The sequence below is a fragment of the Xiphophorus hellerii genome, chromosome 18, assembly GCF_003331165.1.
Source record: "Xiphophorus hellerii strain 12219 chromosome 18, Xiphophorus_hellerii-4.1, whole genome shotgun sequence".
NCBI lineage: Eukaryota > Metazoa > Chordata > Actinopteri > Cyprinodontiformes > Poeciliidae > Xiphophorus > Xiphophorus hellerii.
In genome coordinates this window covers 12,810,591-12,828,777 of record NC_045689.1, presented here as the reverse complement: position 1 = coordinate 12,828,777, position 18,187 = coordinate 12,810,591, and the positions used below count along the sequence as shown (strand labels likewise).

Below are 18,187 nucleotides of genomic sequence, written 5' to 3'. Positions count from 1 at the left end.
AAATGTGCAAAAATACTTCAGAATTCCCAGAATTGACAGATTTAAAAACAAAACAGGTAAAGGTTTCATGTAAATGATTTTCTTTGTCATACAAATAGTGACCGGTGAGGGTTTGTAATAATAAACAGAAAGCTTTTTTTTCTTTGTTTTTTTGTTGATTAACATTAGACACGCGAATAACTACTGTAAACTTTCACTTTTTCTATCATTATTTACAAGGCCTGCTTCCAAAAATGCAACATTAAATTGTTTGTTGAGAATTTCAGCTTGATCAACACCCAGCTTGTTGAAAATGTAAAAAAAAATGTCTTTGATGAGGTGAAGAAGACTTAATGTGGATTTAAAGACAAACTATTTCTTGAAAGGTGTGCTGGATATTCATTACAAGTTCGAGTCAGAGGAAGACTTCAGCAGACAGCAGGAAGTCTCATTTTGACAGAAAATTTGCTCTTTTATCTTTCAAAGTTTTTCACCGATGTCTTTCACAGAATATGCTGAACTGTGAATTTTGGAAAACTTCTGGAAATCTTAGAGATGGCTTAGTGCAACCTGTGGCTCTTACACACACAATATAGGTGAAAAAAAAGAAATAGAACTGAGCAGTGAGTTTAAACGTAGTGGTATTATAAAAGGCTTAAAATGTTTTGTTTCCATATTTGCATAGAACAAAGGGACACAAATGACATAATGGAATATTAATCTTTTTTGTTCAGCCATTTAATCAAATGTTTTGCTATCAAACAGCAAAAAGTATTCAAAAAAACTTTATTAAATTTCTTTTTCATAAATAACGTTTCACTCAAAACAATCCTTTAAGTTTATTTTTACGGTAAACGTTTTCCGGTAAAAGGCTCTTCTGTAATTAAATAATTAAACGAATAAAAGTAAATATTCTATTCTGTTAAATGTTTCCATGTTGTGCTGCCTCCCCTCACTAGTTACTGCCAGGCTGGGAAATCATTAGTTTTCTGATTGGTAGTGATTCAGGCAAGTGTTATTAAAAGTGGGAGAAGACTGTCGTTTTAAATGAGCTGGTTCAGCTTCTCAGTTTCAGTTCTTATGTTAGTCATTTAGTCAGTGTATAAAGTAGAGTTGAAATGATTAATCTGATTAATTGTTATAAACTGATTCTAGAAATAATTGTCAACTAATTTAGTAGTATTAGTAATATTAATCATTAATTTAGTAATAGTAATCATTAACTGGAGAATACAGACTCAAAAAGACAATTTGAGTCTATACTATAGTTAAGTCAAAACTATACAAAAAATATTTACACTTTGAATTTAGCACAAAAAGATTAAAAAGCGTGCACGACAGGAATGCTATTTCAGCATTTTTGGCAACAAAAATGTTCTTATTTAAGAAGAAATTGAACTGTTCAGTTCCATAATTTAATATATTTGTAATACTCCATAAAAAGTCTTGAGCAGTTAAGCGAAAAATCTGCAGTGTGAACATTTTTTAATTCTATTAATTGTCAGAATAATCAATTACCAAAATAATTGTTAGTTCCAGCCCTAATGCATAGAAAACAGACTGCTCTCTACAGCTTGTGAAATAATTAGAAATCTTTAGTGTAAGATGAAAAATTTCAAGTTTGTACTTATTTTATGATAAAATAGAACATCTGTTCCATTATAAAATGTTGCTTCTACTCCCAATATAAATAATTAATGTCTGCTAGCAGCCAGAAGGCTACAGAGCTCAGAGTCAGTTAAAAATCAGCAGGGCAGGTCCGACCTTTACAACAACACAGCTGTGATCGGAGCATCTGTAACTATGGCCCTGCCTGGAAGGGCCAGGTGCTTCTTTCATCCACGTGACTGCGTTAAAAAACCAGAGTGCTCTGTGCGTGGGAGTGTGTTGGTGTGTATACAGCTCAGAGTGGGCGTGTCCCCTCACCGGGCGTATGTGTCAGGCACCCAGCCGGCCCTCTGGCGGGGGCCCTGGGGCCGCTGTGACTCTGTCGAGGGCTCGCCATGCGATGTGCTTGGGAGCACGTGCGTCGTGTGCCGCTTGGAGCGGTTCGCCAGGTACCTGGGCCGCAGGAAGGGGGGAGGAGGACGGGGTGAGGGTGGGAGACAGGAAGCAGCGCTGGTCAGCTCTCTGTCCTCATTGGCTAACAGGGATGGGGGCGGGGGAAGGCCCTGCCCTTCCCTCCTCTGCCAATAGGTGCCATCATTCATATCATCTTAGCCAATCAGGAAACATCAAATAAAATGACACCACAGATGGATGTTAAGGCTTCATGGGAGTTAAACAACCACCCAGCTTCCAATTAAAGGATTGGGCTGGTTGCTATTTGTTCTTTTAGACAGTCGCCGCTTTGGCAAGCTTCAGGAGTTAGCAAAGCTGTGTGAGAAAGGGTGAAAGAAGTCCACAGAGTCATTTGGCACTTACGCAGATGAGAAAGATAAAGAAGCTCTGGCTCAGAGAGTTTGAGAGAACGGATGGCAGAATCGCTTCGGGATGGTGGCAGAAGGCACTTGCGCGATGGAGAAAGAGGAAAAGATGGGATAAGCACCACAGCACAGTGGCCACCTCCCGAGGGGGAAAAGAAGCAGAGCAGCCTGAAGGCACTCACTCCCAGCAACCCAGGACACCGGCAAGGAGAATAGAAGCTGCAGTCTGAAGAGGAGCAGCTGAAACACCTTAGCGCACTCTTTTCAGCCTAGTATCCCACAATTTGCTTCATAATTAAGGCTCCAACATACTTCATCCAAAGTCGACACGCAGTTTGCAAACATCTTTCAGTCACAGAGACTGTTTTGGCACTTTGGATGAAGTATGTTGGGCGCCTTTAGTCCTAAAGAAGATTGGATCCAATATTTTAAGCCCTTTCTATGCAGCTATTTCATCTTTAACTAATACTGAAACTAAATATGTTTTACAAATGGTCAAAATTCTTGTTTTAACAAGGATCCACTATCTCTAACTTTCCCTCAAAGGCCATGAGATTTCAGCACTTCCCTGTTCAGATAGCAGCTCTATAACGAAAACCATTAGCACAAAAACCCGTCACCATGGGTTACCTCTGCACCGCCTCTTGGTCTGGCTCTCCATCTGAACCCTCCTCATCCACCGGAGCTACAGCGGTGTTAGGATGCTGAGAGAGGCAAAGAGTTCACTGGTCAAAGCAACGTGGGGACACGGGCAAGCACACAAAGTGAAAAGATCCAGACCCTCACCGGGCTGGTGACGAGTGGCGAAGGCCCTCGGGGCCTCTTCAGGAGCTGAGCGTGCAGCTGGATGTTGGCCCCGCCATCGGAAGCTCTTCGGCCCAGGGGCCCCATGCCGTTGAGCAGCTGCAGGGTAGGCGGCTGCAGCAGCGATTGCTCCTGCGGCATCGGCGGTCGCACAGGGAAAATAAATCATGATGGTTCCCGCACATAAAACAAAAACAATCCGGTGTAACCCCGGTGACGGTACCTTGTACTCCAGCTGCTGTGTAGGCTGCAAGCTCTGTGTGGGCATGAGAGTGTGCATTTGGGCCATAGTGGGGGCAAGTTGGGGGAAGGGGGGTTGAGGGATCACACCACGAGGGAAACCTGGTGGAAGCTTTTGGAGTTCTTCCTGCATCTCTGTCCTGTGATGGAAGCAGGGGCATCATCAGACGTTAGTTAGCAGATGTTTACGTTTCCATCCCACTAACCCAAACTGCCCCCATGTGTCCAGAAACACACTTGCTATCCAGGACTTTCACAGTTTTTTTCTATTAGCCTCAATGAACAGTTGAAGGTTTTTATATTTCAATTATTTTGTTAATTTCATTCAGTATTATCTAAAAAACAGTGGTAGAAAAACTCTAACATCTAAAACATATGATATCCCACTAAAGTATTCACACCCCTTCCATTTCACCACATTTTCTTTCAATGCATTGTATCAAGACATCAATGTAATAAAAAAATAGTAAAATTGTGAAGTTATTTCTGGGAGTTTTTTTTTTATCTATACAAACTCATACCTGAAAAGTCTGACATGCTTTATAGAACCACCTTTTGCTTTAGTTCTCTCACATCTAGAAACTGAAATCTCTTTTAATCTCAGGGATTTAGGTCTGGACTTTGACTGGGTCATTCTTTAATCTAACCCAAATCATTATGTAAGATGCTCTTACATCTTTCTAATGTAAGACAGGTTTTCTTAATTTCACAGCTTCATTTGGATGCATCTATGTAAGGGTGGCTCAAAGGGTGGCATGCCAGATTTTTATTTGTAAATAAGTTGAAAAATTAGGCATAACCTTTCCCTTTTATAGGTTTATACTGCACATAAAATTCGTAGGTGTCTGTGGTTGTAACAGGACAAAGTTCAAGGGGTATCGAAACTTTTACATATCAGTGTTAGTATTACGTTTTAAACAAACAAGAGAAACAGATTGAAAACAACATCAGAGTGAAAAGTTGATATGTTACCTTTGGTCTGGTACTCCCACAGTGTGCCGCCTCATTGAAAGGTAGCGAGCCATTGCCTCTGGAGACGGCTCCTCCCCTTCGTCACTGTCTAGGGCCATGTTACCATCAGGCTAAACACACACACAAACACACAGAGTTAAATATTAGGAATCCACGCTTGTACTTTAAGTGGCTCAAGTAAAATACAAAAACAGACTAAGATAAATTTCACTAGAATTATATAAAAACTCTTTGAGTCTTTCATTAAAATCTCTGCTCCAATGCAGTAATTTGACACTCTTGGTTTAGCGAATGTGAGTCAGACGTTCTCTGTGTTATGTCTGCGTGTGCATGTGTGTGTGATTGTGACCGATAACAGTCTGGGAGGGTTTGAGTCAACACAGACATAGTAAACAAAAGTAACAGTAGCAGAAATTCTCGACAGGAAGTCAATAGTTCTTCAGGTCTGACTTTGAGAAAAAAAAAATGAAAGTAGCTCATCTCTGACTTCTTTCAGATTCCTTCACAAAGATATGTTGACAACAACCCACGAAGAGTTCAAAATTGACTCACCTCTACAATTTGGTTCTCTGGGTTGATGAGCTGGACATGGGGCACGGTCATGCCAACAGGATTACCTGGTTGGTCTGTCTGCTGGGCATGGACACACACACACACACACAAGTTATGTGGAGCATTGTGCAGCTCTCACCGCAATCTACTTAGAGCAGTGTGATTGACAGATGTGGGTTAAAACCTATGGACTCCATTCAGTGGAGTACATACATACATGACTACCATAAGATTAACCCATCAAAGTCATGGAAACCCCGATGCCTTCCATAGAGACATTTTATGACCAAAAAGCCAATTTCTGCTTAAATAAAAAAAAAATCTGAAAGACGAGAGAAATATTCTTTCTGTGTTCCCACACATATTTATCATCAAAAGGTAATAAGTAACAAAATATCCATAATTAAAAGACACCAAAAAAATTGGTTCTTCTCCAGACTATTTGGTACTACTAATTAGTTAACTTTCAATATTCTAGTCAAACCATAATATACATTTTATTCGTAAAAGTGAAATATTACTTTTGTAAAACTAAAGACTTGCATACTCTATGTTCACGTTCACAAAACAGCTCATTAAATTGAAGATTTCATACAAATCTTCAATTATTATACATAATAATTAGAAAATACATTCATAAATCTGACATTTAATTTTCAATAAAGTGGTTTCATAATCAACATCAAAAAAATCTGCAGCATTCCTTTCTTGTCCTTAATATTAATGCAGGTCAAACCTCACCATTGTCTCCATAAAGGCAGATTAACATTTCTAAAAGGAAAGGTGTTATGATAATCAGATTTTATCACTACATCTGTTTGTGACTCAATCCATTTTGAGAGGAAGAAGAATCAAATGCATAAATTGCAGAAGCATTAAAACAACCGTTGAAGTTCAGGATTCCTCTGGAATGGAAGATGAGTGCAATCACGAGTGATCAGCATTTATAGACACAAACAGAGAGACAGAAAATGGTTCACCTGAACGGCATTTAGAGGGTAGCTAATGGAACGTGGCGGGGGCGGTGCGACACGCAGCGTCTTGTGTTTCTTGAGGCGTTCCGCGAGCAGGCTGTAGATGGCACTGTAGTGATCGTATGCATCTGTTTGCAGGGACTGGAATAAACCAATAGGGTCCGAGAATTAACTGTCAGAAATTGGTGCTACAAACTGAGATGTATCAATGTAAGCGAGTTCTGTCCAACCTGAATTGTGCGCTCTCGGTCCAAGCCCGTCTCAGACATGGCCATCAGCACCTGCTCATTGATTAGCTCTATCTCTCTCTCCGTCTTCACCTGCTCACACTCCGCTATCAACTGAAAGGAGAGACGGGCAGCGTGAAGCTAATTAGCTTTCAGAGAAGGATCAAAGGAAACGTTTTTGGGTTACGACAAACATTGTTTAATCATTGGTGATGGTTGTTTATATGATCCAGAAGAAAACACTGAGTGTAATAAGTTTGGTTGTATATTTCATAAAAGGATCTCACCCTGTCGAAGTCTGGGTCTGGGTCTCCTTGTCTCATCCACTTGTTCTTACAGATCTGCTCCATACTCAACCGTCTGCTGGGCTCCAGAACTAACATGTGTCTAATTAAGTACTCACAGTCTGTAATGACACAACCAAACAAACAGAGTCCATCCAACGTGAGACAAGAGAGGCTGAAACCAAAACACACACCAACTCCAGAATTATTGAATGACTGTTAAACCACCTAGAAGATAAGTCTAACTGTGAAATTCATTGGTTTTTAGCCTCCCTGAGTCAATAATTTGCATCTTTCACTAAAATTAAGTCATATTGGGAAAGTCTCTGCCAGTCTTGCATCGAAAAACTAAAATTTCTGTCAAATTTTCTCTGCAAATGACTCAACCTCAATCAGAACATCTGTGAACGGATATTGGAGTTTATTTATGTCTTGACTCTAGACAACCTGCTTAGAGTTGCCTTTGATTAATAGTATGTAAAACATTGATCAACTTATTTGAGCTGTATTTCCTTGATGATTTTGATGATAGTGTTTGACAAAATGCAATATTTATTTCTCGTTTCATAATTGGTGACTGTATTCTTTTTTTATGGCGTAAAGCACTTTGAACTTCCTTGTTTCTGAAATGTGCGATGCAGAAGTTTGACTTGACCATTCTCTCACACACGTATGATTTGACCTGCTCCTCAGGTCCTGCTGTTCTGCAGTTTTTAGGAGTTTCCCTGCTGCTGCACACCTGGCTTAAATGAATGGGCAATTAAACAGCTTCTGTAATCATTTGAATCAGCTGTGCTGGAGTGGGGAAATATATAAAACATGAGGACAGAAAACTCTGAGGAGCAGAGCTGGGGAACAATTTTTAGGTGCATCTCTTCTCCAACACACCTGGATCAAATAGCTAAAATCCCTCATCATGCGCCATTCAGCTCTGCAGTGACCTGATAACGAGTCATTTGATTTGTTGTGAGTTTAAAAGTTGCAGGGCAGTAGCTCTTGAGGACTGGACTCCTCTAAACCTTGTAGTTTTAGGCTCATTGTTGTGCTGTGAGCATGAACCTCTGAAGCCATGTGACTCTGTAAGTTCACAGTTCTGTCATACTGCTTTGAATTTTAGATGATAAATCGGAAAGATAGTTAAAGGTTGAGATTATGTTGTGGAACCTAACTCTGCTTGAGGCCTCTGTCATGAGGACATTGGCATCCACATGGACCTGTTGGGTAACATATACTCGAATTTGATGTGACAGTTAAGGGGTTAAACCTCTCCACAACTTTTCCCCTGACGTTTCTGCTTTGTCTCCTGGTCTTCATGATGCTGTTTGTTCTCTAAAACTTTTGATGCTTTTGCAGGACAACTGGGTAGATGATGAAGTTATCTGAATTCAATTGAAATTATACTCATCAATTCTACTTCGAGCTACTGAACTCAAGTAGCACCCTATTTGTGTTCAGTAGCTCAAAGTAGGGATTTTATATAGGTGTATTCACAGTAAACGGGACAAACTGAAAAAGCTACCTTTTTTTCATGTTAAATATCTAATCACTTTTCTTTCCATATTTGATTGTATATCTTAGTTTTTGTCTTTTTTTTTTTATTTCTACTTGCTGAAACATTATTTACTTTTAGGACTTGAATAAACCTGGTCCCTGAATCTTAGTCATGCTCTGCTTTATGTTTGTCTAACACAAAAAATGCTATTAAAATACATAGAAGATAATGTGAAAGTTCAAGGGAAACTGAATACTTTGGATGGACGTCGTACATTGTGATGTGCTTTCACTGTTAAAACAAACATTGTATATGTTTGCTTTTATTTATTTGTTCAGTCCCCAGGTGGAAATGCATCCCTACCTGTGGACATGAAGAAGGGGATGCGGAACTTTCCACTGAGGACACGCGCTCGCAAATTTTGGAGAGTGCTGCCATCAAAGGGTAAGGCGCCACACACCAGCACATATAACACCACACCTAAGCTCTGTGCAGGATAAACGCAAAATAAGTATGAGCACAAACAATTGATTCTGGATTTTTACATTAGATTTTAGTTCATGCTCTTACCCATATATCTACTTTGGGTCCATCGTACTCTTTACCCTCAAAAAGCTCTGGAGCAGCATAGGGAGGGCTGCCACACCACGTCTTCAACAGCTGACCTCGGGAAAATATGTTGCTGAAGCCAAAATCTGATCGCACAGGGAACAATAAAAATTATAGCACTGTACTGTAAAATAGGAACTTCATAAAAACAGGAAAATTATCCAAAAGAACATGACCCTGCCAAACAAACCCCTTTACAGAAATGCACAAACCTGCGATTTTAATGTTTAGGTTGTGGTCCAGTAACAGATTCTCAGCTTTCAAGTCTCTGTGGACGATGTTGCGGCAGTGACAGAAGTGGACTGCTGCCACAATCTGCTTAAACTTCTTCCTGGCGTCCTTTTCTGCCATGCGCCCGTGGGCCACCAGGTGGTCTGTGAGAACAAGAAAGAGTTAGGAAATTTACACCATAAGGACAACTCATTTGTTACCGTTGTGGAAAAAGTAAAACAAATAAATAAAATATGAGAACAGAGTGTTTTAGCTCATAGGTTTTATGCAACAGGGCAGTAATACCCTACTCCAGATCACACAAATCCATGCACTTTGTTACATGATCATCAACAACTAAGAGAACCTTTCATATAACAAGAAATCTTTACAGTTAGTTGCCAAAATCTGTTTATGCTGCTCTACAGCAATCAGGTCTGTGCTACCAGAATAAAAAGAAGGAAATATCTCATCACAGATTTAAAGAAAGGAATTGACACTTTGCATCAATCTAGGAAGGTTACATCACTGTACAATGTACATATTTTTGCATTCTATTTTTGCATAAGTTGCATTCTAATACTTTTAGGTTGTAAAATGTACCGCCAGGAATTAAGAGGGCACAATTTGACCTTTTTGTGTTTATTCAACTTGAGTCAACCCTGATTAAGTACTACATTTATTAAGAGCTTAGGGGTTTTATTAATATAAAAAATATGTTTAAACCAAACAACTGCATCTTCATGAAAGAAATGCTAAGAATATAAAGAAAAGGAAAATGAAAACAGTGAAGGGAAAGACGATAACAAAACCAATCAACGTTAAGACTGGAAATCCCTTACCGAATATCTCTCCCCCACTGGCGTACTCTGTTACCAGATAGATCATCTTCTCCGTCTCCATCACCTAAAGATACAAGCGTATCAGAACTAGAGGGACCGACAGACCGTCTGACAGGCCAACATCCAGTGATGGGCGGTTCACCGGTTACACAACAGTATGAGTAAGCACAGTTTGGCATATAAACAAGAGATTTAAAATAGAAAAAGACCTGCCGTGCACTGTGGTGTTCAATCTGTGTTTGAGACCTCCAGGATCAAGTTTTGAGGGAAAAACACTGGAAGGTTTTTAAACGTCTGAGGTTTTGGAGGTGAAATATAGCAGCGATGACAAAGTTCACTGATAAAACCTCAGCTGTGTTACGTTTGGGGCAGCTGGGGTTCTCCTGCCAGAACACAGGTCTGAGCTGTAAGATGGTAGCCGAGTGTGTTTGGAGCTGTGTGTACCTGATAGAGGCGGATGATGTGGGGGTGCTTCAGCAACTTCATGATTTGCACCTCTCTGAAGATCTTTTTCAGGTTTTCGTCATCCAGCTGGGTCTTATCCACAATTTTTATAGCCACCTGGAGAAACGGACAAGACGGAGATGGAGGGATGAAGAGTGAGGAGGAATTTACCACACAGTACACCTACCTTATTCTGAAATGCTTTAGTTGAGTTCACATGTTTACATACACAGGCAAAACCTAACTATTTTTTACAGTATACGAATAATACAAACTATCTTTTAGTTTAGTGGTTGAGTGAAGCCACAGTATGAATATTTTTAAGCCATATTGACAAACTATCAAAATGAACCTCAAGTTAAAACACAACCTACTTCTTAATACTGTGTATTTCCACCTTTAGTATAATTTCTGATAACAAGCTGTATTTGTGTTACCAGGAGTTTGCAACTTCTGGCTCCAGGAAATCTTTTTTTTTTTAATCTGTAACAATTTTTTAAATTATAAAGACAATAATAAGTGTGTCAAGAAGTTCTTCGGTATGGCTTTGTGCAGTATCTGCACAGATTAACTACAATGGAAGCGCATAAATGCTAAAAGGTTTTTAAAATACTAACAATTTAAATAATTTTTACTTTCAAACTAGGAGTTATATTTTTAAGTGGGCTACTTTTTATTTTCCACAGTAATGGGGGAAAAAAAACTCACTCAGCTAAATATAGACTTTTTTTGATTTTCATTTTGCTGTGAAATTTGTAAATGGAAATTAATTTTTAATTTTAGTTTACTACCAAATGTAATTTTGGTATGTGTTTGCTTACATAATGTTTCTGTGGCTCTAGACAAATTTCATTTGGTAGCAGCAGAGGCAGAAGTGGCTCTTTCAATTGAAAAGGTTGCTAACCCCTGGTTTAGACCAAGCTCCCCGAGCCATTGTAGCTCATAAATCCCCAGACAATAAGCAAACCACCTCTGGGTTTTACAGGCGCTCTCCATCATTCACCTTTTGGACTTCCCTCCAAATGTAGCATTGATGGTTGTGGCCACATAGTGTCAATTTTGGTCTCAAGTGTTTAGACTTGTCTCTATGAACTGCTTTTTTTTTCTTTTTTTTTTTCAGTGCATTGGCTAAAGTTATTTCTGGGGTTTTCTGCATCCTGAACAACTTTTCTGGCAGCTGTGGCTGAAAGTTTTATAAACCTACCTGGTTTTACTTTCAAACAAGCCAACCTGACCTTGGCTTGGTTTCAACATGATCCCTCTTTTTCCACTTCTTAATTCACATTTGAAAACAACTGATTATCTTTTCCTCCATTGTAAACTTGAACTACTTTCTCTTGCAGATGCTTTGTAAATTTTTCTTGCTTGGTTCTTAAACAATCAGCATCAGTGCGGAATTGAATGATACGTGCAGGGATCTGCCTAGGGCCCTGAAATGCAGACTTCTGATTCACACACACAACTAATTACAACCCAAAACTTCAAAGTTCAATAAACTTTTGGAAAGTTTATATAATATTCACCTTTTCTGAAAAAAAAAAAAACAAACAAAAAAAACTGTCAAACACTTAGAACAGCCAGGGTATGTAAACTTATGAGCACCACTTTAGATTCATATCTAATAGTTTTAAAACATCAAAACACATCTCTGTTGCCTGTGTATTACAGCCCAGATAAAACAATCAGGAGGAGTGCGAGTCGTTGTTCACCAACATGAAGACGTGTTATGCATTAGCACAAGACCCGTTGCCTGCCACTGATTGGGTGAACAAGAACTGAGGAGATAATTGGCCTAAGTGCAAAGGTTTTCTCTGAGAGCCAGCCAATGGCACGACCTTTGCCTGCGAACACAACTGTTGCGTAACCGCTGAGCACTGGACAATAGCTCCAGCAGGGTGAACGGTGATGGTGTGTGACAGGAGCTTTGCTCTGCCACTTAGGAATGGGTGGATGACTTTAATGACTTAATCAAGCAGGGGTAATGGGGATGCCCCAAAACACAAGCTTCTGCCAAGAATAGATGGGCGAGGACAGAAAAACATGAAAAGCATGCAGTATTTACACACTCACACACCCTCATCCCCTCTAGTTCTGCTTGGTGCCACACCAAGGCCTCCATTTCCAAAAAAAAAAAAAAACCATGAAGAAGATGAGGCCATTTGGGGACCGTCAAGGCCAACTTCCCATGGAGACAGGAAGGGGAAGTGAGGAAGAGTGATCAGGGGGCTCCTGAGAGAGAACAGAACAGTAACAGTGACATTACCCCGGCTCATTGTGCAAGTTTCCCTTCAAGGGTATTGTACAAATTGTGGAAAACATCTGCCCCAGTGGAGAGAATGTCTTCTGCACACGTAGCTTTGTCCAAACAACAATGTCTGGGTTTTGATCAGTTTGTTTCGCAGCGAGACTGGATCCTGTTCTGATTATCTGTTCAGAAAATGAACAGGAATGGCAGAAAAATCAAAGATATGGTCAGAAGTTTGCCTGCCTGTATCCTGGACATGAAAGTCGCTAATTATGGGCTTTCAATGTGTTAATTACATGCTCCTCTAAAGGAAAAATATTTGAACAATTTCAATCATTTTAAAACAAGAAATGACAAAAAAATTGTGACCTCTATCTTCAGTATTCCACCCTCTTCATGCAATTCATCACGGCTACAAGAACCAAAACCAAATCCTTGGCATGATGCTACCAACATGCTTGATAACAATTACATTGTTCTTGTTCTAAAATCTTCACCTTGACACCTCCAAAGGTACTTCTTGTCACTGTGGCAAAAAAAAGGTATTTGGTTGTCCATTATTCATTCAAATTGCCAAATTCATTTAAACTATTTTCTTTCATCTGCAGGTGACAATTTGAGTCAGGTGGTCAAAACAAGGGCACAACTGGAAGCATAACGATCCCAAACACAAAAAACTGGTTTAGAAGACTTTCTACAGGATTTCCCTGATCCCTGATCTCCATCCTGACAAAATAGAATGGGTCCGTGCCAGAAAACCAGCCAATTGAAAATAACTATAATTGAAAGCACAATATAAGAGCTTCAAATCAGTCTGTCAATATCTATTGATTAGTTTTTTGTTTTAAATATCAAAAATACTTCCAAACTGGTGATGTAACCTTTTCTCTTTTATCCACAATTTCCTCTTGAACTGTTTTTCTCCTTTTACTCCACCTCAATCTTTTTTTTATTTTTAAGCATTTATGGGGCACATTCACAAAATGTGAAACTGTTCCCATACTCAGATGTACTTAGTGTATTCTATGAAATGTGCAGATCTTGTGTGAACTGTCGGTGGACAGTTGATATTTTATAATCAACATACCGATTTCCTACATTTCTCATGACAAATTCCTTAATTTCCCACAATACAAAAGGTTACTAGCAAGTTTGAGCTAGTTGGGCGCCTTGTCCAGTTTCTTCTCCATCAGGGCTGCCACTCCACACCTGTCGCTGCTGCACAGAGTGGCAGTCACAATATGCATCTTTACCATTGGTTACATTGACTCTCAATATTATCAGTTCGGTGATGCATACAGAACTGCTCGATGCGAACATTATTTCCTGCCAAGCAGTTTCCCATGCGAGTCAGTGCATGGAGTATGCGAGATTGTAAAAACTGACCTCTGTGCTGATGTGTCTGATGGACCGCATTGGGTACATGTGGACCTCCAAGGACTGAAGTATCCCAGAGTATGTAGGTGCGCACTCAACAAATTGTTGCTAGGTAACCAAATTTAGTTAGTTAGTTAGTTAGTTAGTTGGTTAGTTAGTTAGTTAGTCCCAACAGCCTTACTGAGCTGGGCTATGAGAGGTTGTGCAGCTGCAGTTTTTCCTCAGTATACATCCCCAGAATGTCATGCGGTTCTGGATCAGAGTCCAGATAGAATGAGCAAAACATTTGTTCAGGATGCAGAAAAAACAAGAAATAACTTTAGCTGACATATTGAGGGAGAGAAAAGCAGCTCATAGAGATACCAACTATCTGTGTTTCTACTAGAAAATAATATTCAGACACATGGATCAAACAAACACTCAAGCACGGATCTTCACACACATGCATGATGTGCCTCTTCTGAATGGTGGGAGACGTAAAAACACAAAAAATCCAAATCAGGTAAATGACGGTTGTATATCTAGAGGGAAAAACCTAAGGGAGCCTGTGACAACACATAGTGAGAGGAAAATGAAGTGAGCTACACCTGACGTAATCCACAAACAGGTCAGTCCCGCGTAGCGATGGAAGACTCTAGGACATCTCCTGTCTGTTCAGTTCTGAGTAAATAATATGCTATGACACTCTATCCAAATAACTAGTTGCCATGGCGATCTGATGCGCAGGACTGACTGTGACGTATGTTGTCTTTGCTGCTTGCCACAGAATAAAAGCTACCAGCAACTTTCAAGTTCATCTATTCACTATTTAAAGACAGCATTGAGCAAACGTTGGTGTGCAAATACTGCAACATATTGCTGGTACCAGCAGCAACCGTCCAACACGTTGGCTCATCTACAGAAGAGTTATTGATTGACAGCATGGGGAAATAAAGTTAGAGAAGAAAACACTTCAGCTTCCTCGCCTGTGAATAATCTCGGGGAACTGAGTAACTAAAGCACTGGCATGTTTCACAGCTAAATTTTTGCAGCCTGATGCTATTGTGTGGAGGGCAGGATTTTAACATAATTTATGTTTTAAAGCTGAAGCATAATATTATTTCCTGCTGAAACAGCGATTCCTAAATTTCAAGCGTTGTCTGAAAGACAATAAGTTTCAGTTGTGTGGAGACTGATCATCCACAAAACACAAACATGACAGAAACCAGGCTGTAGTTTTGCATCCAGAAAACTTAAGATGAGACATTGAATACCTGCTAATACTCTGAGCAACAATTTAAGAGAAAGTCTTAAACCATTTTTGAAAATTAAAAGCCCCGCATTGGCTTTAAATATTCATAACAACAACTTCACACCATCCGTGAGGTTCCAACACATTTTATAGGTAAATCCTCTATTTGCAGAGACCTGAAACCTTAACCTTGGTTTTAAAATATAAAATACATACATGTAATACAAGAGATCCATTTCTACAGAAGTTAGGCTTTAAATGTGGAATTTGGAAAAGCAAAAACTGACAGGAAGAAAGGAAAGACAGATGGGATAGAAAAGAAGGGTACAGGGAAGCAAGAAAATAAGGGCACAAAAAAGAGAGGGATGCAAAAATGGTAGTACGCAAAGGGGAAGGGACAGAAAAAAAAGAAATGAATAAGGAACAGAGAACAGGCAAGGAAACAGACAAGGAAAGAAGGAAACAAGAAAGTAGGGATAAAAGTAACAAAAGGAACAGGGACAAAGAAGAGAGGACACACAAAGGAAAAAAGAGAGGCCAGAAAAAGTCAGAAGTGGGGAAAAAAAGAACAAGAAGCAAGGGAAGGTAAGACACGAGGACAGAAGGAAGAAAAGAATAAGGGTGGCAGGAAGGACAGAAGGGGGGGGAAGGACTGACAGAATAAATTATGAGCCCTAGGTCAGTCTGAATCCCAAAAGTTGAGTTTCAATTTTTAGCCATACTGTAAATGGCTGTATGCTGTAATTCAGATGGCCAGTACTAGATTCTATGACTGTAGTATTTCTTCTAGCTAGAATATGTGCATATTATAATGTTCATTAATTTGTTATTTCCCACTCCAGGTTTGTTTGGTCAATATGCCGGAGGAGGAAGTCCAGCCAGATCAATTTTTGCTGACTAAGTTTTTTAGACTCAATTAGTATACAAAATAAATAATTTGCATAATATCCACAATTACAAAGCAACATGCATGCTGTATTATAGGTTTAAATAACAACAACAAAAAAACTATAAAGTTAAATGAACTGCTGTTTGATAGCTTTACACATAGAGGAGTGTCTATTCTTAAGGAAGTACTCCTCATTTGTTGACAGATGATGATGATAAGTGGACTTGTAATACAAAAATTGGCAGTACCAGATAATAAAGCCCGTAATAAAATGTCAAAATTTATCATGTCTCTATTGGAGTTGTTCCTCTTTTTAGTAAAACGTGGTGCATCTCTTCTCGACACTGAAAGATTGTGAGTTGTAGCTAAGAAAGAATGGATCGTGTCCATGTCATGTTTTTATGAAGTAATTTTTATTGAAATACTGCTAAGTTAGACTGCAGATAGCTTACAAGAGAAGACAGGGTGACCAACAACAGAATAGAGGCCAGTAGGGCTGGGATTACTGGGAGCTTGTCAGCAGCTTAGAAGCAGGTTAATGACACACAGCAGCACTTGCATGTCCTTCTACAAGAACATAGTAAACAAATTGTGCTGTATCAACACACTCTGACGCATTTATCTCTGGATGAGACAATAATAACAACACTAGCTCTTCCTTTGTTTACAAAAACCACTTCTCTCTAATCTACAGCAGCTGCAGACCGGATCTGGTATATGACCTATGACTTGCTTTTCTTTTCTAAGAAACTATTTACATAGTAAAGTTACTTTTTCCAAATTATGCAACTCCTAGTGACTTCTCTAAATATTAGCAGTCTGTCCCTTGACAAATGTCATATGTTGAATTAACTGCAGGAAGTTTGATTTATAGTCTGTGTGAACCATCGTACCTGTCAAAGCCTCAGTAATATACGAGTCCGTCCTTTAGGTAAACAGTTTCTGGGCCACACATTCTATCCTGTTACTTCTTGTAACTGACGATTTAACATTCCCACTCGCCATTTGTCACTCGGTGTCTTCTGACACATATCATTTGGACAATTCAACACTCTCAACTTCACCCTGGAGAAAGTGTTGAAAAATGTGTGACCTTATCTTCATTTCAAGTGACTTTTTAGATACGCAACGAGTGTGTCAGAACTTCCTCCGGTTCATTAGCACAATAATAGATTAGGGGTGTAGAAAGTAAAATATTACTAATGACCTATTACAGCTTAATGAAAGCATGCGTATGATGTTCAATATACGTCACATATATTTGAGATTGATCAATTGGTTTTGATCCCCAAAACCAATTGGTTTTGATCCCCAAAACATAAAATTGTACTCTTAAACAATATTAAACAGGGCTGCAACTAACAATTACTTTAGTAATTGATTATTCTATCAATTATATTGATGATTAATTGAATTTTAAAAATGGCAAATTTATTATTTAACCATTTAAGGCTTTTTTTATATTAGAACATGCAAATAAATATTTCATTTTTTAAAAATATGAAAACCAACATTTCATTGCCTAAAATGGAAGACTATAGTAGTGTATGCTTGATCATTTGTATCAAAGAATGTGTCTGCAGCTAAAAAATAAAAATACTTCTAATATCAACATCTAAAAAGCAGGGCCCTTTTTGCTTGACCTTTTTACAAAATTTGATCCAGTTGAGGCTGAAACGATACCACTTGAGGAGTTCTGGAAAGAACAGGTTTACTGACAAATCTTAAATGGAAAATGTATATGATTTTGTAAAGTTTTGCCTTAACTACTGTTGAGTATTTTTTTTCCCAGCAAATTGCCTTTTTTGAGTGTGAACACTAGTCAACCATTAATCGATTAATAAGTTGACAATTATTTCAAGAATCGATTAATCGCGGTTAATCTTTCAGCCCTACATACAAACAAGCTTTGATATTTTCCAAATTATTTTACCATGAATGTGTTCTTGTAAACATGTATTGTTCCAAAAGTACTCGTACAACTTGAACTTCTTCCTGTTTTTGCATCATTACAATCAAAAACTTGAGTCTATTTCATTAGGATTTAATACTGATATTTTATTACTTAAGCAGAAAATGATAAAAATCTGAAAATGGTGGGATGCATTTCTATTCCACCCCCTCTACTCTGAAATCCTCCTATCCAGCGTCAGAGTAACCAACTGCCTTCAGAGGTCACATGATGAGTAAACAAAGTCCACACAGGTGTAACTATATCTTACTGAAACCCATCTGTCAATGTAAACTGACAGACCAGTTGAGGAGTGCATTATTCAGAGGTTTCATATTTAAAACATGGCCAGCTCATTCTGAAGGAGCAGAAGAACCTGTAAACAGGACAATTATCAACAAAACTTGGATTTTATCCACAGCTAAACCTAAAAACTGAT

The 18,187-nt window shown here is 38.9% G+C and overlaps 1 protein-coding gene across 3 annotated transcripts in view; it reads right to left on the bottom strand.

Annotated features, from left to right (window-relative positions):
* The window catches only part of sik3 (SIK family kinase 3), a 42,993-nt gene that overhangs the window by 14,608 nt on the left and 10,198 nt on the right, over positions 1–18,187 (bottom strand). Inside the window, exons 2-15 of one of the 3 annotated variants that reach the window (XM_032590363.1) lie at positions 10,056–10,172; positions 9,612–9,675; positions 8,772–8,933; positions 8,521–8,645; positions 8,314–8,437; positions 6,462–6,580; positions 6,178–6,288; positions 5,954–6,088; positions 4,974–5,054; positions 4,422–4,531; positions 3,433–3,589; positions 3,192–3,341; positions 3,036–3,109; positions 1,906–2,040 (exon numbers count right to left, since the gene is read on the bottom strand). In XM_032590363.1, the coding sequence (XP_032446254.1) occupies positions 1,906–2,040; positions 3,036–3,109; positions 3,192–3,341; positions 3,433–3,589; positions 4,422–4,531; positions 4,974–5,054; positions 5,954–6,088; positions 6,178–6,288; positions 6,462–6,580; positions 8,314–8,437; positions 8,521–8,645; positions 8,772–8,933; positions 9,612–9,675; positions 10,056–10,172 (1,664 nt within the window). The remainder of the gene's footprint in view (positions 1–1,905; positions 2,041–3,035; positions 3,110–3,191; positions 3,342–3,432; positions 3,590–4,421; positions 4,532–4,973; positions 5,055–5,953; positions 6,089–6,177; positions 6,289–6,461; positions 6,581–8,313; positions 8,438–8,520; positions 8,646–8,771; positions 8,934–9,611; positions 9,676–10,055; positions 10,173–18,187) is intronic. The other 2 variants (XM_032590364.1, XM_032590365.1) reach the window with 2 other exon arrangements.